The sequence below is a fragment of the Ambystoma mexicanum genome, chromosome 12 (assembly GCF_040938575.1).
Source record: "Ambystoma mexicanum isolate Mex_15411 chromosome 12, UKY_AmexF1_1, whole genome shotgun sequence".
Lineage (NCBI taxonomy): Eukaryota > Metazoa > Chordata > Amphibia > Caudata > Ambystomatidae > Ambystoma > Ambystoma mexicanum.
In genome coordinates, this window is record NC_090936.1 from 830,491,504 (window position 1) to 830,515,785 (window position 24,282).

The window sequence follows — 24,282 nt, forward strand, 5'->3', positions numbered from 1 at the left end:
ACCTTTGGATCTCGAGACGTTTTGGATTATAACTCCCTTCAACTCTAGACAGCATAATCAATGGTGAGGGATCATGGGAGTTGTAGTCCAAAACATCTGGTAACTGCAGGTTGCAGACACTCTAATGGAGTTGATGGCGAGCAGGAAATTCACCTTAAGGGTGAGTAATATTAAAGAACAAAATAATATTAATAAACAAGAATTTAGGGGCTAAAACAGAGCGCACTTAAGAAACATTAACACTAAATTCAGGTCCGAAGCCAGAGCAATAAACTGGCATGGTGGAAACTAGTTAGACAATCTGTGCAAAAATTGCATGACCATGGGGATCCTGAAAAATTAGCCTTACAGTGTGGGGTGTCCTTGAAAACAGAAGATGCCTTTCATAGTCCTGATCTGCAAACCCATCCGGGTTAAAAAAAAAAAGCAAAAAATAAAGCACAGAGGATGTGGAGCAGGTAAAAGACAGCTCCCTCACCCGGCACCAAGCTGAAAACGCACACCATCTGCAGGCATAAATGGATTTTGTGGCAGGCAACCTAGCAGAGAGGAGCACGTCCAGGACATCCTCCGATAAATAACACTCCTAGTACCTCAACCTTTCTGCAGCCAGACATGAAGGTTCAGGCTTCCGAATCAGACAGTAGGTCTGCTTTGCGCAGAAGGCGCTAGGGTGGGCAAATGTACATGTCCAATACCACATTCTATGAGCCCAGTCTGGAGTGATCAAAATCGGCTTTTCTGACAGAGACCACACGTAGTTTATTGTCCGGTCTTGTAGGTGAGCACCTCCAACCTTTCAGGGACGCCTCTGTGACTGGTGTCAATTGGGACCAGGATTGTAAAAACAAGACCCCATCCAGTAGGTTGTCTTCCTGGGACCACCATTCCAGGTCTCTGAAAATGTTTGCTAAAACTATAAGAAGATCTGAGGTGCTCCTTGAAACTAAGACCACTGATAACTGAGACGCCACTGTAACTATCTCATGCATAGCCGTTTCTACATCACTACAAGAATAACCAGTGCCTCGACTGCCAGGTAGAAGGGCAAAGGGGTCTCTCCTCTGCAGAACATCCTAAAAAAATTCTATCAGCTCAAATTGCACCTAGAGGCCTTACAGGTGCTGACAACCCCAAGGAGTCCACCACCTTGGCTATTAGGTGCTGAAATTAAGCCTTTCTCTTACCTGTTGTAAGTGCAAGGAGCATGTCAAATTCTGGAGAAGTGTGCAGACCGCTTGTACCTTGTAAATCAACTGTAAGATCCACCAAGTCTCCCTCCTCCCCATTACATTCTTTAGGATAAACGTTCCAGCCCAAAGGGACAAAGGTACAGTATCGCCCTCATGATCGAAAAGGTCTTCCATATGAGATATAAATGCGCCCCTAGTGAACGGGGCATACTCCCGAGGAATCTCTGCGCCAATGAGTGAGAATCTGGAAGACTTTTGTTGGAAGTCAGAGCAGTGCAGTGTAGAGAAAGGACTTCACCTGTCAGTCTCTGCTGGCTAGGCCGAGAACGATGGACTACGATGGTGCTGTCAGTGCAGATGTCGGAGCCAATGACGCATTGGCAAATATGTCAATCTTAATCCAAAAGGCCATCCGTTCCTCTGGGATGGAGGATTTGGTGGCGAAAGGTACTGGTGAATTTTCTTCGAGGAAGAAGAAGAATGGTGTTTGAATGAACCACTGGGTGAACAAGACCTCTTGCAGTGTTTCTTCTTCTTCTTGGCCTTGGGGGCGGTTCTTCGGTTTGGCACTCTGTGCCCAGCAACATCGAACTGGGTAGTCTGTCACCTTTGTACCTGTGGAGAAAGGTAAAGTTCCCTGTTCTCTCTCGAAATGCCTTGCGGTGCTTCGACTGACACGACCCACAATCCTGGACTTTCTGTCCCTCACTGAGGCAGTGCAGGCAAATCCTGTGGGGGTTCGAGATAGACATTTGATGCCACAGTCGAAGAACTGTATAAAGTGCAAGGCCTTTGGTGGTTTCGGCATGGCATGAAACAAAAAAGTTGAATCCTTCTAATGAAGTGGTGTTCCTGAAGTGAGCATAGTGCACGGAAAAAGGACAAAAAGGTCACAGGGTGTGGCGACTCTATATATTTTACTGGCCCAAACATCATGTCCAGTGCAGGGCTTGTAGAGGCGTCCTATCCAGCCGACACAGAGCCGGGCTGCACCCCTTGGCCAGAGAAAGGTTTCCGAGGAGCAGCTGCGCTGGGAGATAGATATCAAAGATGAGGAAGCCACACGAGGAAGGAAACCATTAGAAATACATGACTGAAAGTGACAAATAAGCCCTGCTGATGCACCTATGTCATCCGAGGTACAGGACCTTCCACCTTAAAAGGCACACCAAGAAATACCTATACCATAAAGTTGTTAATGAAGGCTTTGACATGGGGCAGAAACTATGACAGGATGCCCTGAGGTCAAAGGGAGAAAGAAAGTTGTAGTCCCAAAAATGAAAACAGTTGGCCTTCACCCAGTTAAGCTATTGCTTTTTCTCACATTCACCAAAACATTTTAGTTAAGTTCAAAGTTCAATGACTTTCTTTATCACCTTTGGAAAGTAGCCTATATTGCCACTTGACACAGATGGAGGTGGAGTCTATGGGCCTCATTACGGGTTTGGCAGGAATTTGGTGGTAAATGAGCCAAATCCCCAATGTTTGAGTCTGTAGGAGTCCATGGGGATTTCTGCAGAAATACAGAAAGCAGTAACTGCGCTATGGCAATTCTACCAATTGTTTACCTTAAAGTGGTGGATTTATCTCCAGCATGATGTTGTAGTTCGGTGGCGTAGGAAAAACAGCAGTAATTCTGTTATCGCCAAATAAAGTGGTGGTAACAGAATTACCGCTAGTTTTTTTCCGCACTGACAAAATTGTAATGAGGCCCCATATGTTGCTCCACTCTTGATCGCATACCACATTGCCAATTTTCACAGATGGCATAATGACGCACAGAACGCCTGGTTTTTCATCTTCTGTAGACTGTGTACAGTCAGAGATTAACAGATGGTTCACTGCAATCGTAGTTCCGAACTGGAATGGGCTTTAGGGATGGTGATGCCAGGACCGTCCCTCTCTCTTTTCTCCCTTGGGATGTCCACCCTAGCCCAGGAGTCTGTAACCTCTGGTTAGTGCTATAGAACAGTAAACCCTATTGTCGGAGTTCTTTCCCTTTCTCCAGATAGTTTCCTCAAGTGCAGGCTCACTTACTCCCTAGGGACTTTCTAACCTTCCCTACTCTCATCACAGGTGAATGTTCTTACGAAGAACGGGATTGTGCCTTGCAACCACTCTGGGAGATTAGTCCAGGTACACACACGGCCAAGTTTACCTTACCCTTGTACGCTATCTACTTCCTATCCCCTGTCTCCTCCACACCAACCTTCTGTTCGTCTGATGTTTCACTACTACGACCACTTCGCCTCCTTCACTACTTCTCTTCTCACTACTCCTCCTCCATCACTACTACTACTAATCTTCAACAACCATTACCAAAACCTCCTCTTGGTACTACCACTACACTTCTCTCACTACCGCTGCTACCCTCTTCTCACTACTACCACTTCCCTCCACTCACTACTACCACTACTCTCTTCTCACTACCACTGCTACTCTCCAACCACTTCTTCACCCTCCAACCATTACTAATCAACACTCCAATCACTACATCTCTGCCCTCCGATCCCTACCACAATCCCTACTACTCTGACCTCCAATTACTATTACTCCACCCTCCAACCACTACTCTGCCCTACAACCTCTACTACTCCACCCATCAATCACTACTACTCTGCCCTCCAACCACTACTACTCCACCCATCAATCACTACTACTCTGTCCTTCAACCACTACTACACCCACTTTTCACTTCATATCTCCCACTTCGCTGTCACTCTCTACACTAACATCTACTCACTTACCACTGTGAGGAACTCATGGTGACAAGTAAGACAGACACAAGTGATCACAGTTCAAGGGTGTATATTGAACAATGAATTCTGTATGCAGGTTGGAAAAACGCTTATTATAGACCTAAATCTAAGATGGCAGCAAGCATCAACCATCAAATGAAAAATAAGGCCGTCCTAGTTTCGTTGTGTCAAACTAAAAAGGGCCTATAGTAGGAAACCTATTGCCAAACCTTACAACTAAGACAAAAAGGGTGTGGGATAGAAAAGAAAAGAAAAGAAAAGAAAAGAAAGAAGTGTTCTCAAATAATCTGTCAGGATGCGGTAGCCTGGGTCTTCCTTCCCCACGTTTTAAGCACAGTGTAAGGTGGGATCTTGGAGCACAGTATAATCTCTGGCTTTTCCAGCACGAGTCTACAGTTCTAATGGCATCTCTCAGGACACACACTGATGCTTTTCTAGCACGGGATGACAGTTCAGCTTTTAACTCTCGAGCTTTCAGCTATCTGGGCCAAGTCTCATTTCACTTTAAAGTCTCTTTCCTTTGAGGACCTGACATGTTCAAATAACAAAACAAAAAGTTACTTTAACAAATAAAAGTTTGTTTCCAATGTTCGCCTGGTGATGGGTTCACCCGTGTGTCCCCCTCTTCTGGGCGCGGACCCTTCTCAATTGTTTATCTCAGCTTCACGTAGGGTGATGGCTTCATCCTGGTCTCCCTCTTCTGGGCGCTAACCATTCTTACAGATCTCATTCCACAAATTATATAACAGTTCTTTTTCAATGAACTTTCGGGTGAAGGCTTCACCGCTGAATCTCCCTCAGTCGGGCTCGGACCCCTCTTGACTGCCAATATTTGGATTAGGACTTCACCCCCGGATCGCCCTCCGTCGGGCTCGGGTCTCTCTTGACTGCCAGTTTTTGGGTGATGGCTTCACCCCTGAATCTCCCTCCATCAGGCTCTGACCCTTCCCAACTTCACATTCATTTGTATTTTTGCAGGATTCACTTCCCTTGTTTCCTCTCATTGTGGGATTCCCTTTCCTTGCTTTCACACAGTTTATAGATCAAAGTGTTATGATTGTACAGGGCTTTTGCTTGACCCTCACTATGACCACTTTGACCTATTCCGCTGGCTCTCCTATGGTCTTCTGGTATCTCTAGTTTTTCTCATATGGGGCTCGACCAGGGTCTCTCGATTTAAAACCCACGTGGTGCCGGTTTCCCTCTGCAGCTCGTCTCTCCTTTAATACTTGTTACAGTTCTTTACACAGTTCATTAAACTTGGTTCAAACTTGCCACTTTGCGATTCTCTCAGTCAATGCAGCCAGGTTCTTATTGATTCTTCCCTCAACTCATCGGATGTCATGAACTGCTTGGCTTTTGGTTTTCCTGTAATCAAGGCCGGTACCACAGGCGCAGGTGCTTCCCTCGGTCCTACTTATCGGCACAAGCTTACCCCATGTACTATTGACATCTACTGCAAGAGATTTGTGCTATTGTTCGCAGTCTTAGGCTCTCTTCCACAAAGGTTCCGCAGGCCTGGGATGAAAAGGGCAAGGTCCCTTCTCTCCTCGCCACCCTCTCGATTCCTGACGCATTTCTCCTTCTCTTGAACTGCTGTGCCTTCGTAGCTGTGCAATTATGCGGTCTGCCGTGCTCACCTTGCTCGTACTGCACTCTCTTGCTCCACCTTTTATCCCTGTGGGGAAAAGAAAGGGCCGTGAGGTGTGTGTGATTGAGGCTAATTGCCTGACTTTGCCTGGCCTTCATGTTGGGACATGTCGAGTACATTTCTTTATTACAAGTCCATAAACCAGTATTCATGTCAGGAAAAGGAGGGGTTGGAGTGTCGGAGTGTCCTAAGGGATTTGATGGGGGAAGTAATGCGATTATCAGAAGGGAGTCGGTTGGTAGACCGAAAAGGACACAATGGGTGAGGTTTGTGAAATAGACGAGAATGACCGGGATGGAGAACAGAACATACGGGACGATGGAAATTGTAATTGTTGGTCACTTTCGACTGGGAGTTCAGAAAGTGACAATCCGAGGGACAGGATAGGTAGGGTTTTTGGGGGAAATGGGAATTGCCGGGATTAATATAATAAAATAAACTGGGGGGATTCTGGGAACGGTAGTCTTTCCTCTGAGTAGACTGAATATTCATGAAAGAATAACCAGGGGGATGTGGAAAAGAAGTGCCCGGAGTGTTCGGGTAGGAAGCAGGAAGATAGTGCTTCTGGGATAGATGCTCTTTGGGTGCAACCGGGTTTTAGATTTTAGAGGGTTGGTTTACGGAATGGTTGTGGAATTTGGGTAGAAGAGATTTAATGGGAGGATGCAAGGCAGATGTATTATAGCCCATAAAAGCTTCAGGGATATTGTCAGCCTCTTCCTCCACCTCGGCATAGTACTGCGTTTCACCGGGACTATTTTCTTGAGTATAACCCCGGGCTTCCCCATCTTGGTGAGCCTTTCTCGCTCTCTCACCCCTAGAGTTGGAGTCTGAGATGCTCAGCCCTTTGTTGGCCACCTGAATAAGGGTTTCTCATGGATCACTATGTGAGATACCCTCAGGTATTTCACACCACACAGCCACCTCACTCACACTGCAGTACCCTTGCACTCATAATGAACCCAATTAATGGGACATGCCTGACCTTCAGTACTGGATGCCTTCATACCCCTCTTCTTCATCCCAGTACTGGAGTGGTGTTTGTAATAGGAAGTGTGCATTACTCTTAGTTGCTTCTTCCTCTTCTCAGTACTTGGCGGGTACTCAAAGGGAAAAACAGGGCATGACAGGAATTATCCCATAAAGGCTGAGGGAAGGGAGGTTAAGTCAGTATTAGGAAAGGGGGGATACCATGTCTCGCCGTCTGACAACCTCTCCCTAATTACCTAATCCCCAAGGACCCTCCACCCCATTGATCCTCGCTCACTTGTCTGTCCCAAGGGTCGGGATTCAAAAGAGATGGCCTTCCATGGCCACCTGAACAGAAGATCCCTGGGGAATAGATGTGAGAACATCTTCAGGTTTCTCACACACCACATGCCCGCGCATGCACAGCCTGGTCGACGCACACTGTTGCTACAACAGCAAAACCGAGAGCTGTATGCTGTGTTACCTTACTGCCTTCATTCCACTTTTCCTTCTTTGGACTGTCTCTATCTTTCCTCTCCCTGCTTGTCATAGTCCTGCTTTCTGTTTATGTGCCTCCTCTGTACTAGTTGCCTTTCCTGTACCTTCCACATTCTTGCCTTGGATGATCCTTCCTTTACTGCCTTGCCAGTGCCTGCCAACCTCCTCCTGGTGCTGGCTTGCTTCAGCCCTGAGCAGTCTCCAGCCATTCCATTTCGGCCTTTCTAACTTCTGGTTCGTGTGCATGTCCTCAGCCAGCGCTTGTTGCTGTCTCTATGCCACGTTAAACCAGGGAGCTTTACGCTGGTGTAGGGCGCCAGTTCCCAAGGGTCTATCCTGTGCCATGCTGTAAGGGGACGCTCAGTACTGGTTCCTCTACCATACTTACGGCCCTAGGAAGTCTGGATCACCATGGATCACCATGGGGAAAGACCTGGTTCAAGTCGCCTCGAACGACCACCAAGACAGGGCGTTGTGAGGAGTCAGAACTGCAAGATGGACACACAAATATAGAGTTCTCACAAATTGCCATTTTATTAAAAAAGGGGTCAGACAAACACCTATCTTTCCCTTGCCTAACAAGGATTTCCATACCTAACAAACTAATGCGGATAATGACCTAATGTCCAAAAATATCTGTCCCTCACACTAATACATACAACAAAATCATACAGGAATTATTTGGCAGTTTAAATTTCAGAAAATAACAAATAAATTCAAACATAAAAGCTATAGTCAGGAATCCTTGTGACCAGTGCTGTATCCCCTTCCTCTGATGAAGTCAGGATTTTCCAAACCAAAGTTCAATTTCAGAAAAGATATTTGTATTAGCCAAGTTCCACTCTAGTTAGAAATTAAAGTTCTTTTCATTCAATATATTCTTCACTTGGTAAAGTGACTGTCTTAGTTCAAAAAGTTTTTCAGACTTGCAAATAATAGTTAAAGTTTCCACAACCTTCTGCTTGGTAAACCAAAAGACTTTCTCTTCACACAGCAAGTGGGAAGACAAGGTAAATGTTCTCCGACTATCACTCAATTGTTATCACATCATATTCCTTCTTTAGAAACAACATCGCAGTCAGGATGGTTATAAAACAGTTCCTCATACACTGTAATGGATTTGCCAATTCTTTCCACCACAACCTTCTACCACATTCACAGTACTTCAAGATATCTTCTCCCTGGTCCACTCACCTGCCAGGGCTAACCACTATTTGTCCCTTTCCTGGTTTACGCTCCGGCCAGGATAAAACTCCTACTACTACAACTTGTACTCGTCGCTAACGCTTGTTAACATGATTGGCATACATTCTCTTAATGTAATAGTTTCCCCATTGATCTGTTTGCCATAAGCAATGCAGGTTATACTTCTTTCCCCCTTATTCCTAATTAGAAGGCAGACTTCTCTCCTGCTATATTTGATTTTCATTTACACAACCTCTTGGCTGTCGGTAATGTAGTTTACAACGTCCTCCCTCAAGGTATCTTGTTATGGGACTGTTGCATTCAAATTGCCTTGGTGTCACTCTCAGATTTCTTGGACTTTGGCAATGTAAGTTATACTGTTCCCCAACTTGGCTTTGGCAATGCGAGTTACAATATTCTCCTATTCGATATCTCGTAAAAGGAGAGAGGTGCCCAATGTTCTTAAATTCAAACGTTCGGTATTCAAAATCATTCAGTGGTCTCCTTTGGCGCGCCCCAGAGTCTGCTACATCAGACCAACTCAATGGTCTGTCCTGGTGTCTCCTTCTGACACGGTGCTTCCAATTTTTCTTTGCTCGTCAGGATTCCTGCCACCTTTGAAAGTTTCCGCCAGCCTGCTGCTGCTCACACTGACTGTCAACAAAGCCTACACATCCCTGTGCACTCCCCAGTAAGAACCTTACACCGCATCGGGCTGCAGGACGCAGGGAGCTTTTGACTCCCTCAGGGTCATCGGCCACTATGCCGCTTCTCGCTGCGCATCCTCTGCATACTCTAGGGATTCCGACCTCCACCACACTCTCTGCACGGCGCCCCGCTGTCAGCACAGCGGTGACTCTGACCTCTGTTTCTTCCTGCTGCTTCCTTTTGGCCCTCACCTGAAGGGCCTTTAAATGTTTACAGGTCCCGCTCAGGTGTGGGTCATTACAACAACTAAACCGCAAACTACTCTTTGGTAACTCTGGACCCCTCTTCCTCATCTCAGTACTAGGAGCATTATGGGACTTGAAGTACATAATGATCCTGGTTGTTTTAACGTCACAATCATCAATTTTACAATAGACCATTAAAACTGAATGGTCATTAGGGAAATTGTTCAGAGGGTTCTCCCATTCTGCCTGATCCGGGTCCCCTCCCATGTTATCCTCCTCCATACTACCACCAGGGTTTTTTGGAAGATCACCCCTGATTCATCACATACCCTTCCCCTAACATCACTGGTTTTTAAAGCTTCCTGTGGGAACCGTCACAGGAAATCAACATTACCCTGTTCTTTTCCTTTCCGATGTTCAACAGAAAAGCAATAGTGCTATAAATCCAAAAAACAGCGCATAACTCTAGAATTGTTATCTTTCCTAAGACTCAAACACTTGAGGGGAGCTTGATGAATAACCAAACGTAATGGTCTACCTGTCAGATATTATTTTAAGTAAGTTACTGCACATTTAATGGCCAGGGCTTAGCGAGGTCATGCTAGTAATCTTGTTAGAACCATTGATTGTCAGAAACTAAATTTGAAAGCTTGCTAACTTGATCTAAATGCAAGTTTGCTATTATTAACAGTGTATGTTTGCCGATTGGCGCTTTTTACTGTTTTAGGAAAAAATGCCTTTTTAGTTTGATAATAGTAATAGGCACTTGTTTAATACGTTTTTAAACTTTTTAAATTAATCATTGACTTTGTTTCGGGTTGCAGAGGCTTTTCTTTCTCTGCTGGCGACAGACGCGTAAATTTGGGACTTCATTTCCCATTATCCTCGCTCTTCGCACGCCGCCTGTTGACGGGCTATCCATGCGACACAGGCCATAATTAGCCTGTGTCAGCGCAAAGCCTGTTTGGCCTGTTTGGCCGGGTCGCAGCGGTCGGCGGGTCACGCTGGCCAAAATTTCTGCACTTCCCTATTTTGACATCTTTTGGCCATAGGTAAGCGTCATTTTTGGCACTTAGCCACTCTTAGACTACCAGTCTTTTCCTTTATTAATTGAAGAGCTATGTCACGAATTATTTACCCAAGGGATCTATTACTTGGCTTGAACACTAACATGGGGGCTTTTTCGCTACGTGCACTATCCAAAATTCGGGCCATGGGAATTGAAAAGCTTAAACCAGCAAGTGATTGTTCTACGCCACTTCCAAATGACCAGATGTCAATAGTAGCTGGGCTGTTAAATACAATGATCTGCCGTTGCTCATGCAACGGAGATTTGCCTTTTAATTGAGTCTCATAGATTGGATGTGTTATTTATCACTGAGACATGGTTTACTGACACTTCCCACTCTATTTTCCATAGCCTAGTACCAGAAAGCTATTCCATTCAATACATTAATAGGCCGAATAAAGTAGGTGGATAGATAGCAATCATCTACCGCTCCTATTTAAAGTTTGATTATCTCAAAACACTACAATGGGATAATGCCTCAGAGATCGGGGCCATGTCCTTTTCCTTAACCCCAAAGTATTCAGTACAAATTGTACTGATTTATAGGCCCCCTGGGTCAGCAGTGCTATTTATGGAGGGCCTAGATGATTTCCTTATCTCAATAGGCAGCAAATACAAGGAATTTACTGTGCATTGGTGACCTTAACATTCGGCCGGAAGATCCCACAAAATAAAGGCAATTACAGGAATTTTTAGCTCAACAGGAGGTTCTAACATTAACCCACACTCCCTCTCACATAATGGGCCACTGTCTTGATTTAGTGCAAGCAAGAAAAAAAGGGATTAGTATGGTTGATACATTCCATATTCACTGGACAGACCATTACCTTAGGGTGTTTCGTATGAAGGCAGAACCACGTGAGGACCCTACTCGATCCTCTGTTGGTACTAATCCTGTGCGAAAGAAAAAATATTTGGATACTATACCTGGGACGGATCTTAGTACAGCATTACGTAAGTAAACCCAGCTTAACAATTGTGATGCTCTATTTCAAGAAGGCACTCACATTTTGAGCAATATTTGTACAAAATATGCACCTTTGAGAAACATTGCTACTAAAAAGCCTTCTTAAATATGGTACACCAGAGAGCTTCTGGAGTTAAAAAGAGAATATAAATACCACGAAAATCCTCCCTGTCCTTGTTCATGTGTGTTCTGTATTGTTTTCTGCACAGGAGTCCATGTGGGACTCCGGGCAGTGCAGCTCTTCCTCTTTTTGGTTTGGTGTACAGACCCTTGGGATACTCTTATGCACCCATGGGTAGGGGTAAATACAATCCTGTGCCCCTATTGTATGTTTTTGGACACCTGTGTGTGGCCCACAGAGCAGGTTATGTGCTGGTGGCAGCTCCATGCTGAATTTGACAGGTTCTCCGAGTATCCTCCATTTTGGGATACCCAGGCCCTGCCACTGGAATCAGTTGATTCCTGATAGAAGACAAGATGGCCCCTGTGGCCTCTTGCTTTCTATTGCCTTTTACTTATTTTCCCAAAGCCCTGGGAAGACCTGTCTGTCCCTTCCCCCTGACTGGCTGTTGGGTGGAAGTTCCATATATGGTATTGTGGGGAAGTCCAGGCCAGACTGGCTGGAGCCTTCCCAGTGACTGTATGTTGTGGGTACACCCTTCAGGTGGGACCTGGGTGAATGGCGTGTGTGACCAATATGCACTTCTTGTTATGGGTGTCTAGTTTCTGGTTTGTGACACACAGATTGAGACAACCTTGCCCGTAACTGGTATGAATGCAGTGTGGAGTGCTGAATGGCTGGCTACTTGTCCCAATACACATTCCTTGTTGCGAGTGTCTGAGAGGGAGGAAAATGGCCTGAATTCCCTGTGAGCCTGATTGGCTGCCTGCCTGCCCTTCTGAGTGATTGGTTGCCTGAGTGTGATCCAGCAGAATTAATGAGAGTCCAAACAGTATATCTGAGGGCCTCTCACTGCTAAAAATCGTTCAGAAGCTGAAGTCGAAGCTGATACTTCATCTCGACCACCAAGCCCGAAGAAGGTTGACTCCTGTTACCGTCACCGCAATCTGAAAGCCGCTGGGACGTCGAGACTGATCCAAGAGAGAACCTGGCTACGAGACCTCTTCCCAAGCTACGAGGGACCATCGTACAACGCTGACCTTCGCCGAAGCGCCCTGGAAGCCAGTCTTCGAAAGACTGTCAACCAGAGACGGGGACTGCTGAGGAGAATGGAGAAGCACCGGACAGCCGTCCACCATCGTCGACCAGGGTTCGGAGCTTTAATATAACCACTGGAGGCCCGTTGAAGCTGTGTTGCCCAGACGCAGGAACTGCTTGACGCCGAGCCGCCGACGACCGGAGCCGCAACGCTCCATTGATTAAGACACTTTGAATTCAAGAATACTCTCGCCAGCACCGCCGACTGCTTTGTCCCACCGGAGAAAGTCGAGGTCACTGACGCGCCGAGGAGCATCCGCCGGTGGGTTCCCCACCACGCGAAGACTGCAGAGACGCTGACGACTCGACGCCCTTGCTGGGCCAAAGTACTTCATACACTCTTTGCGGCAACGAACTACCGTCATCGAGGTGCACCGCATGCCTCCTCTTCGCAGGTCGTCCTCGACCGATCGTCGACGAGCACCGCCAGGACGAAGCTGCTGCTTCAACGCCATTGTTCACCATTTCTTCAATGGATCTCGATGATCCGTGGCTCCTGCCTTAAAGGGAGACGCTCAAGAAGGATCCATCGACGACACGGCGGCAAACTCTGCTATTCCAGGTACATTGGGGTGGTACAACTATTTTAGAAGGAAATAAGACTCATATTGAACAATATATGGACTGGGCTTGTAGTATATCTTTATTTACAGGTTGCCCAGGTGGGGGATCCTCACCCAGAACTGTGTCTAGGTAACAGGGCCAGTATTCTGCCTATTGTTTTAACCAACCTGCTTTCCTCCTATGTCTATTGTTGGTTGACTTTATTAATTGATTTGTATGGCATCTGAACTGAGTACAGTTGATGCATTTTAATGGAATCAAGAGTAATTGTTGTACCACATTGAGACTGTTTATATTTACCATTTTAGATTATCTTGAGCACAAAGTAGGTTATTGTGATTGTGTACATAACTTGAGCCTATTTATATAAAGAATTGTGTTTTCACTAACATAGTGAACAGGGAGAGATACATTATAGTTCAAAACACCTTTGTGGGTGCTTGGGGACTACACTGTACTTAAGAACCAGCCTGCATCACCTCCTGAGAGCTTAAGCCTTGATTGCTCGACCATAGCTACCGAATAGAGAATTCTGGCTGGGGTACTCTGTGCAATATAGAGAGCAGGAGTGCAGATACCCCCCTCCAGTCTTTACAGTGCTGTGGTGTGCCACAGGGATCAGCACTTTCTCCACTTCTTTTAAATATTTATCTTTGTGCCCTTATGCATATGCTAGAGAAATATCATCTCATATTTCATTCGTATGCTGACGATACTCAGCTATACAATAGGCTCGATGATGTGGAGGAAGCTCTTCACTTGGGTAGCAGGTGTTTAGAAGAAATTGGAACCTAGATGGAAAGAAATTGGCTACAACTCAATTTAAAAAAACGAAGGTGATCCTGTTTGGTCCGAATCTTGGCTGCATCTGGCAGAGTGACCTGGGATGTAATGCCCAGGTCTCAGCCAAAGTCCAATCGGTCTTCTACAACATCTGCCTTCTGCATCAAGCAGTACCCTATGTTCCCACTACCGATCGGTGGTGGTCAGGGCCCTAGTCAATGCCCAAGAAACATTTTCAAAGATAACAAGTGTTTACCTCTACAAAAATAGGTGCGTGAGCAAAGAACACTGCTGCCATGGAACAGTCTGCCAAAAAGTGTACAAGCAGAATCTTGTAAGGAGACACATCGCCATAGGTGATGTCATTGTATACAGTGAAAACCTGCAAGGCTGGTTGGTGCGACCCTTTACATGGTCGGCCTGCTCCATAGCAGATGCCAGGTCATTGGTAGCAGGCCAGTCCGTCCATCCGTCTGTCTTCCATCACGTGGGTTCTGCTGGGCTCATTGTCTCCAGGGAACCAATGCTGAAGAAGCGATTAGCAAAATTTGTGAAAAATGGTACTTTATCATTATACAGTGCACCTGGCAGGCCCAAAGACTGGCACAGGGGGAGTCTCGAGGTTAAACTGACCCACACATACTTCACTCGTTCCCGGTCACATCATCAGCTCCCAAGGCTTCCACACCAGCTTTTGAACTATAATGTATCTCTCGCTGTACATCACACTACAAACCATGCCATTATAAAATAAAGGTGGCAAACATACTCTCAGATCGTTATGGTTTATGGTCTGCGGTCAACTGGTATCTTGGAATTCAGAGGTCTCGGGACTAGGGCAGTTGTAGGGGCTTTAACTCGTAGTTAGCTGGGTGGGGGTCGGAGACCTGCTTCGGCCTGTTTGTGATAACACGTACACCAAGGTGCCCAGTTCTTGTTGTCTTGCAGGGCATATTCTTTTTAGAATAAACATATTGGCACAACCTTAAAACAAAGAGGGGTTTCTGTGGAAGTCGGTGGCATGGGCCTCTCTCATCAGCGCTTGGGCCTATCCAGATTTCCCCTTCAGGCTTGCATTCAGTGTCTAACACACTAAATACTGCAGGTCTGTGCAGGCCCTGTGCCTTGACTATGGCTACTACTATCTATAAGAATGCTGTTCTCTTATATATGTGCACTGTGTCTAAATGTCTAAATCACATACAATAGTATGATTGTGTGAGGACTTTTAGGACACCCCCTTGTCTGTTCTAGTTCTTTCAATGGGGCTCGCCTCACCTTAAAGCGCCTAGCAGGTGGGGTGGGGTTGCTCCCTTCCCAACAGTAGTAAAAACCAATACCATTTGACCTACAGAAAAATATCTCATTACTGCTTTCTTATTATATTATCCCTGTTGATGTTCTTGAGTTTGTGCCATCTTAGTTTGACTATATTTCAAATTGTGGCCATATGTTCTTTTAATCGTTGAACCGTTTAGGACAATGGTATGGTAGCTCTCTCTCTCTCTCTCTTCCCAGGTCTCACACAACATATCTAACATCTCTTGGTCCTCTTCCATATAATAGTGCAAAGGGGGAAACTCCAGTGGAAGACTGAGGAGTCTTCCTTGTGGCAAACAGAGCCCAAGGTATCATAATGCCCCAATTCTTCCCATCTCTTTCTACTAATTTCTTTAAGATGTGTTTTAAAGTCCGATTCATCTTTCCACCAATCTATCAGTTCGGGGATGCTAAATGGAGGTATATAAAGTTTTAATCTGAAGAATCTCCTTAACTTGCGCCATGAGTTTACTCATAAATGTGGATCCTTGGATAGCCAAAATTTATTTTGGGAAACCAATTCTAGAGAAGAAAAGGAGTAAAAATGTTTCAAGATCTGTTGTGACATGTTATTTCTAAAAAGAAAAGCCTCAGGGTAACCAGTTGCTTAATCTAAGATTACCAGTATATATCGGTTCCCTAGTTTCGAGGTTTCAAATGGACCTACTATATCCATCCCTATCCATGAAAAGGGGATATCTATAATAGGAACAGTTTGTAAGGGAACTGGAGGAGAAATTTGAGTACTGGTTTTCTGGCATAAGGCACATGGTACTGACAAAATTCTTTTAAGGCCAATAAAATATATTCACAATTTGTGCTCGAGTTTTTACGGTTCCCAAATGGCCTCCCATCAAATGAGAATGAGCTATTTCCAGAACCATATTTGTATGGCTTTTAGGTACTACAATTTGAGACCAGTGTATACCTGTTGGTCCCATATCTCCTCTATATGATAATCCAGATTTTAGAACAATAAATGGTAAGGTCCTGTCCCTGACATCATTTTTTTATATTACCTGGATAAAGGGTTCTGCTAAAAGTGGGTCAATTCTTTGAACAAAAGCTATGTCAGGAATAAACTGTTCTTCTTCTTCAACATTGGGTTTCATTATTGGTTCCAAAAAAGCTCTATATCTGCTTCCCCAAAGCCCTGAGTTCCTCTCCCAGTTGTATCACTGTTCTTGTCTTCTTGAGGTTTTGGAAATAAAGCTTTCTCCAATATTCACTGAGCTATCCTGCTTTATCTTGATTGGGTTTTGTCCCATTATTTTGTATCAGTATTTTAATATCTCCCTTATAATCATGATCTATTACTCCCGCCAATACATCTAAGCCATAGCGCCAGGCCTGACTTTGAGGCGAGTCTGATATATGTGCCAAGGGGAGGAATAAGAACTACATTTGTGGATATCAAAGCTCTGTCTGCAGGTTGTATAAATTCTCCTCTACTGCTATAGATATCAAATCCTATAGACTGTTCAGTAGCAATGGTAGGATCGGAGACTCTTTTACTAAGTTTCTTAAATTTAAAGATTCCCCAACTTGTGTCAATTGATTCTGATCCCACGACTAACACCATATGTGAGGAGTCAGAACTGCGAGATGGACATACAGCTATAGGTTTCTTACAACTTGCCATTTAATTAAATAGAAAGGGGTGAGACAAGCGCCTATCTTTCCCTAAACTAAGAAGGATTTCCCTACCTAACAAACTAAGGCTAAATGAAAATGACCTAATGTCCAAAAGTATCTGTTCCTCATGCTAATACATACAACAAAATCATAGAGGAATGATTTGGTAATTTTAATTTCACAAAAAAACACACACATTCAAACACAAAAGGCATAGTCAGGAATCCTTGTGACCAGGGTTGTTGTTATTATTATGGTATTTATTAAGCACTGACCTGTCTTCGAGAAGCAGAGGAGCGGGTTACAGAGGTATACAACAATACAGATCCATAAGAGAGCGCTTTATAGAGGTATACAACAGTACACATGCATAACAGAGCGCTTTCAGAGGTAACAGCAGAACAGATATACAGCGAAGGGTGTGATACAGAGGGGCACATATGTGGGGTATAGCTGTACTGGGTGGCAGGGAGGAGAGGGGCAGCAGTGTCCAGCGAGTCAGGTGGAACGAGGGGTGATGTGATGGGTTAGGTGTTGAGGCAGAGAGATTCCTTGAAGAGGTGGGTCTTGAGTTCTTTTCTGAATTGTAGGAGTGTAAGGGTGAGTCTGATGCTGACGGGGAGGAGGTTCGTAAAGACTTGCTTAATTGTCCTTTCCTTTTTGCAGCAGCACATTTTAAGTCTGCACGTGTCCTGTATTCTGGTGGTGCACTGTCTGCTGGAGATGCTGAGTTTGTCTGCAAGGTAGCCGGGTGACTTGAGGACAACTATCTTATTATAAGGAGGGCTTCTCTCTTGCTGTATTTGATTTTCCTTCACACAACCTCTTGGCTGTGGGTAATGCAGTTTACAACATCCTCTTTCATGATATCCTGTTATGGCACTGTCAAATTCAAATTTCATTGGAGTCACTCTAGGCTTACTTGGGCTTTGTCAATGTAAGTTATACTGTCCCCTTTTAGAGGTCCCTCTTCAGGAAAGTTGTATTTCCTTTGGTTTAATATTGCCACTCTTTGGCTTGGGCAATGCAGGTTATAATATTCCCTGATTGAATATTCCACAATTTGGCTTTGGCAATGCGAGTTCCAATATTTTCCTATTCGACATCTCGTAATAGGAGAGTTGCACCGAATTTTCTTAAATTCAAATGTTCAGTATTCAAAATCATTCAGCGGTCTGCTTTGGAGTGCCCCGGAGTCACCTGCATCACGCCAACTCACCAATCTGTTCTGGCATCTCCTTCTGGCACGCTGCTTCAACTTCTTTGCTCGTAGGAGCTCCTGCCATGTTTTTACAGTTCCCACCAGCCTGCTGCTGCTCGTGCTGACTGTCAACGAAACCTGCACAACCCTGTGCACTCACTGGTAAGAACATTACACCGGAGCGGGCTGCAGGATGCAGGGAGCTTCTCTCTCGGGGTCACCGGCCTCTATACCCCTTCTAGCTGCGTGTCCTCTGCATGCTCCAGGGATCCCAACCTCCACCAGACTTTCCACACTGCGCCCCGTTGTCAGCACAGCAATGATTCTGACCTCTGTTTCTTCCTGCTGCTTCCTCCCTTGGGCCCTCCCCTGAAATGCCTTTAAATGTTTACAGGTCCTGCTCAGATGTGGGCCATTACAACAACTAGACTGCACACTACTCTTTGGTAACTCTGGACCCCTCTTCTTCATCTCAGTACTAGGAGCATTATGGGACTTGAAGTCCATAATGTTCCTAGTTGTTTTAACATCAGAATCATCAATTTTACAAAAGGCCATTAAAACTGTATGGTCATTAGGGAAATTGTTTAGAGGGTTCCCCCATTCTGCCTGACCCGGGTCCCTTCCCATGTGACCCCCCCGAATACTACCACCCCCAGGGTCAGGCACAGTTAGTGGCTACCTTTCCCTGGCCACATGAGAAGGGTTCCATGCCTGGGTTTTTTGGTTGATCACCTCTGATTCATTACAGAGCCCAGCAACAATAAGACCAAGTGCTTGACACACTATTCGGGAAGAACACTAGTGTCGGTTCGATCGTCAACTCGTTTGGCGATGAAGAGGCTGGAAGTTGGAACAGAAGTTGAAGCAGTGCGGGAATAGCGATGCGTCTTTATTTGAGCCGAGGCAATGATGAGCTTCAGAGCTGGTGCGGTGTGGCAGTGAACTTGGTTGAACATGTGGTACTGCGGTACAAAGGTCAGCGAGTGCCAAAGTTACTACGGAGAGTCCTGTTGGTTTAAACAGGGCCAAACACACTCTAATTATGTCTCGCACTGGTTCTATAGTGAAACTGCAGGAATCCTGGCTTTATTGGCTGTCAGGATCTGTGAGTCCTACTCCACGTTCTCAGTGGTAAGAGAAATCCTGAAAAAGGTGTGGTCCAGGGTAGCAGTGTTGCCTGCAGAGAGGTAGATCTTGCGCCAGTGGATGGTTAGGGGACAGATCTTACCTCTGGCTTGGATGGCCTGTCTTGACCCCACAACTGGACTACTTTGGAAAGTACTGATCTCCCAACAGAGGTTACACGAAATCTTCAAAGTTTGAAGTTCAAAGATGATTCAGAGAAGTAGTGGTAATGCAAACGTCTACATGTGATTGGATAAAAGCAAGCCTGCTTTAGGGTCGAATCCCTGTTCTTGGACCAAATGGGCTTTGCCTTCTGACATCACATACAAAGTGCTTTATGTTAAAGGAAGTGAAGGGGACAGAAAGGCAGAGAGGTAAAGCGAGAAAACAAGATGGTGAAACCTTTATCCAGCTGGGCTGAGCTCTGTCCGTCTACATTAACCCTGACCCCTTCCATTGTCAATAGCATGAAATGTCCTTTTGGTATGCATCACCCTGTTATGACGCTAGTCCTTTTGTAAAGGGTGTACCCTTTGATTCCTGTTTCCAGGACTTGTTCCTGTGGAGTGGCTGTCTCACTGGAGAGGGTGTTAGCCACCCTCACCAAGAATCACAGAGGGGCAACTGGCAGGGCTACAGTCTTGCTGGGAGCAGTGGAGGCATCCAGGCTGCGCGTGAATACATATAACCCTTCCATAGCTGCGATGGGCTTTCAGGGTTGACATATGTGATATCAAATTGATGCGCTTTGGATAATTATGACAGATTCTAGCCACCATAATTCAAACTCAGGTATGGTTTATATTTACAGTTTGACGTGCCACCAGGAGATCAACTCTCATAGTTAGGTAGCTTTTGGAACAGAGGTACATGTCTAAAATGCAGCCCCTGTGCTGAAGAAACTTGGCTGTCACTGCAGCTATTAAGAGGGCACATGTGACCCCTGAACCGGCTCTCTGCCACTGGAGAGCAGGTGCGGAAAACAGGGTAGTGATCCAGCAGGGAACAGGTGTACACTATGATTTTGGCATGGAGTTTCTGAAAGTGGGACCTGGCTAGCAGGTCAACGTTTCAGAAAAGGAATTACCCTTATCATTTTATTCATTTTTTATTTTTTTTTTAAAGCCAGGATTTCGACACCCATGCCAGATGGCAATTCCTCACACTTTTTGTAGCTTTAAAATTGACAGATATTCTACTAAGCACTGTCTTTCATTTAAAGCATCACTAAGATGCAGGGCACAGGCAACAAGCAAAAAGAGCATTTTCACTTTATTTGCTATTGATTACTATATTGTCTAAACTTGAATACATTCTTGTGACAAGAACCAAATAAAAATAATACATAGACACTTGTAAACCCCAGGCAAATGTTATAGCCTTGCTCTCTGCTAACCAAATCCTTGAGTGTATAGATACATTATCCATAACAAGAGGCTTTTACAACAATTTTTAACATATTCATACATGGTGCCATTTGCTGCATATTCTGGCACTGCACACGTGGAAGTACACCATGGACATGCAGTTCCAGAGTATGCCGAGATGCCCACACATTCTCACAACTGCATCTGGGTAATTGCACAGATTGTGTCATTTTTTGCGGCACAAGGTAACACCTTGGTGAAATCTATGCAACTACATGGAGGATCTGTTTGTGGAGGGGTTGCAACGACTGCTGCTATTGCGAATATTTCCTAGCACAAGAGTGAATGGCAACGATACCAACAGATTCACCACGTGTGTTGTTGCAGGTCCTTTAACTAGGGATTAGCAACATCACAGTGCGCATTCAATGATGCGTTCATAGGCAGGTTACAATATCTCGAAAAAGGAGGCCATCCAACCCTTTGCAGGATTGATCAGGCTTTACCCAGGGGCCGGCCACTGCACCACAATGGGAATGAGCAGTTAGTGTTCACTGGGCAGCTAGGAAATGCGAGACAGAAAGCTGAGGAGGAAGTTATGAAATACAAAAATATGGTTAGCTAATGAAGCATGCAACAACAAGGCAAAGCACATCTACAAAATACAAGTATTCAATAAATAAGGGGTATATTAGTAAAAGAGTGGGAGATATTTACCTGCTTCTAAATTCTTTTCTTTCATGTGTAACTATTGGCCTTGCCTGTGATACATCATCACACTGCCAAGCTTGATGTGGATGCCAAGGTAATATAGGTGGCATGTTGGCAGGAGTTAATATTGGATTCTGATGAACGACAAAAACATTTAGAGAATATCAGCACCTGAAATAAATGTACACTTTTTGGAATAAGAGATGAGTAATTTGATCAATATAAACAACTAGGCTAAAGATGTTATACCATGAAGTATAAAGTAAAGAAATTCAAGGCTATCAGAACGGAAATCATATTATACAAATGCGAGACTGCACAATAACTTTTATCTCGAGGCCAGTGGGATCTAAATCTTTAAAAAAACAGACTCTCTAGAATGTCTTCTCCCCACTCATGGAGCATCCTGGAACACTCTTTTTGAAACCTTCAAAACATTATTTAATCATTCCAATCCATCAATAATCACATATAGAAGTTCATTACAGTGGGGCACCAGAGTTCACTTCATGGTCTGTCCCTTAATGGTGGCTACAGAATCATGTTGAAGGAGGGACTACTATTTCTCTTAGTTTAGATTTTCAAAACATAATGTAATAAACACAGCTATCTTCAAATGCAGGGGAGGTCGGGCCCATCGCAGATGATTCTCGAGTTCATAGCAACAATATAGACACATTTGTGTCATACCTTTGCTAGTGTAGGATAATGGGAAATAGTTTCACGCTAAAGACTCTTCATGTTTTTAAGATCGTCTGCCACCCAGGCTGGGACTCTGGAAACATTCGTTTGTCTATGTTTGCAGCACTTAGGAGAGCTATGTATGTTCCAGTATGTTGTAGGCAGGAAATTAACACAGTGGATGATTTCGAAGACTCCAAGGCTCCATTTTGCAAGTTTGTTAGATACGTTCTAACATAAAAGGACAAGAGAGAGTCTGGTTCATGAAAAAGGAAAATAGGCAATGAACAATACATATTTCAAAATTAACATCCATATGAATGAGTGTTACCAACAGAAAGCAATTCATCTTTTTTAATAAAGAATATTTAATCTGTGCATCCTTTATATTTGGAAGATTCCCACAGAAATGCCTAAGAAATGTGAAGAGAACATGAGAGAAACACTGAGAAGACTGGTAAAAAGTAAAACTTCAAAATAACACTTGGCAAACACAAAGGCTACTCTGTCCTTCATGAAGACTATCTAAGGAAGGGAGCCAACAATGCCTTGCACTCACTTTTCCAGTCAATATATATGCCACCAGAAAACCTAAAACAATAATTACCAACTGAGCCAGCAACTACTTAATGAAACGAAGAGGACAAACATATTGGACACAAAGAAAACATGGATGGAGCTCTTAAAACAAACATTCGAAATAGCAAAAAAACAGGCAATTTAACATATGACACTTAAAAATAGAAAGACCTGCAATATAATCAACCATTAGTAATCAACAGCTGAAATCCCTCCAGAGTAAACAAATATCACACTCCGGAATGATGCTCACTGAAAACAGATTGCAATACATTGTACGTCAAAAACAATGACATAATCTCAACCAACAACCAGCATACAAAGAACTAGAACTACGTTGGAAATGTAATTTCAATTTTATCTAATTTGTTACGCACATAGGTTCACCGTTTGGTGTCTTGGTGAAAGCCATACAAACCAATAAAGGAAGAACATAGACAACACTTGAGAAAGGCAATAAGATAAGTAAAAATAGGCTTTTGAGGAGGATGAAAAGTTTAGACAGATCAGTTGGTATCTTCATGAAAGAGGAAGGAAGTTCAACAGTCTGGTCGCCTGGCAGGATAACCTTCCTTCTGCTACTAAGAACAGGTAGAAAGAGGAGAGGTTTCAGTCATGTATAAGTAGAGGAATTTACTCCACAGTAGGGCATGGCCAAGGGCAATTTGTCTGCTAGGAACACAGGCTCAGAACCGTAAATGATCCTGTGCTCTGTGCAAAGTGCTTTATTCTGTACTCCAAGCTGCACAGGTAGCCAGAGAAAGCAATAAAGTGTGGGGCTGGGGGCATGTTCATGGCTAATACCAGGGCTTTGAGCGCAACAATCTAGGCTTTATTAAAGACGTATTTAAAAACCTCACAGTTTTTTTAAAAAAAAGCTCAGGTAACAGTTGAAATCTGTGCTAATAGTTAAAAAGAGGAGTCCAATGTACACTCGATTTACTGGCCTAGACAGAGTCCTTACAAGAAGGTCTCCTTAACACCCGAGAAGACTTGCTCTAAAATCTTGACTCTAATCTCCCTTCTGTCCTCATTCTGTCCTCATTCTCCTCGATCTATCCTCTGCTTTTGACAGTCAACCATGGCATCCTGCTCAATCGCCTCTGCTACAACCTTGGTATTACTGATCAGGCCCAGGCCCTGGCCTAGTTGACCTCCTTTCTCACCAACCGAACCCTCTCAGGTCCAACTGGGGTCTTTCCTCTCTTCTATCTCTCTCTCTACTTGTGGTGTTCCCTAGGGGTCTAACCTCTCTCCCTGGCTCTTCAGCCACTACCTGGCACCTCTTTCCCATTGCATCGCTACTTTCTGCTCAAATTTGTGATGTTATGCAGATTACACTTAGCTCTCTCTCAGCCTCACCGCAGCCACCTCTGCTTCTTCTCTCATAGAAGACTGTCAGGCCGCAATTCAGGAATGGTGTGCCGCCAATGACCTCTGCCTTAATGCCAGTAAGACTGAGATCCTCCTCATTGGTACACCTACTCCCTCCTTCCCCCCCCCCCTCTCTCTCTCTCTCTCTCTCTCTCTCTCTCTCTCTCTCTCTCTCTCTGCCAAGCCTGGGCTCTCTCCCTGCTCCTTCCTTTAAGGCTAAGAACGTTGGTGTCATCTTCGACTCCACCCTCTCCTTCTCTCTTCACATCTCTGATGTCTCTAAGAAGTCAAACTATCAGCAACACCTCCTCAGAGGTACTCTTCCTTTTCTCACTTTCCCCCAGAAGCTCACTGTCTCCAGAGTGCTGGTCCTCTCTAGGCTAGACTATTACAACAGCCTCTTTCTAAATCTTCCTGCCTCAACACTTCAACCTTTACAACTTATCCAGAACAGGACTGCGAGACTTGTCCTTGGTCTCCAGCTCTGAAATCTCTTCACGGCCTCCCTGTGGATGCAAGGATCAAGTTCAAGACCC

At 44.6% G+C, this 24,282-nt stretch overlaps 1 protein-coding gene across 2 annotated transcripts in view; it reads right to left on the reverse strand.

Annotated features, from left to right (window-relative positions):
• Window positions 1-24,282, reverse strand: part of LRRIQ1 (leucine rich repeats and IQ motif containing 1) — a 2,234,608-nt gene that overhangs the window by 710,163 nt on the left and 1,500,163 nt on the right. For both annotated transcript variants that reach the window (XM_069629324.1, XM_069629323.1), the window contains one exon: window positions 21,119-21,246. In XM_069629324.1, the coding sequence (XP_069485425.1) occupies window positions 21,119-21,246 (128 nt within the window). The remainder of the gene's footprint in view (window positions 1-21,118; window positions 21,247-24,282) is intronic.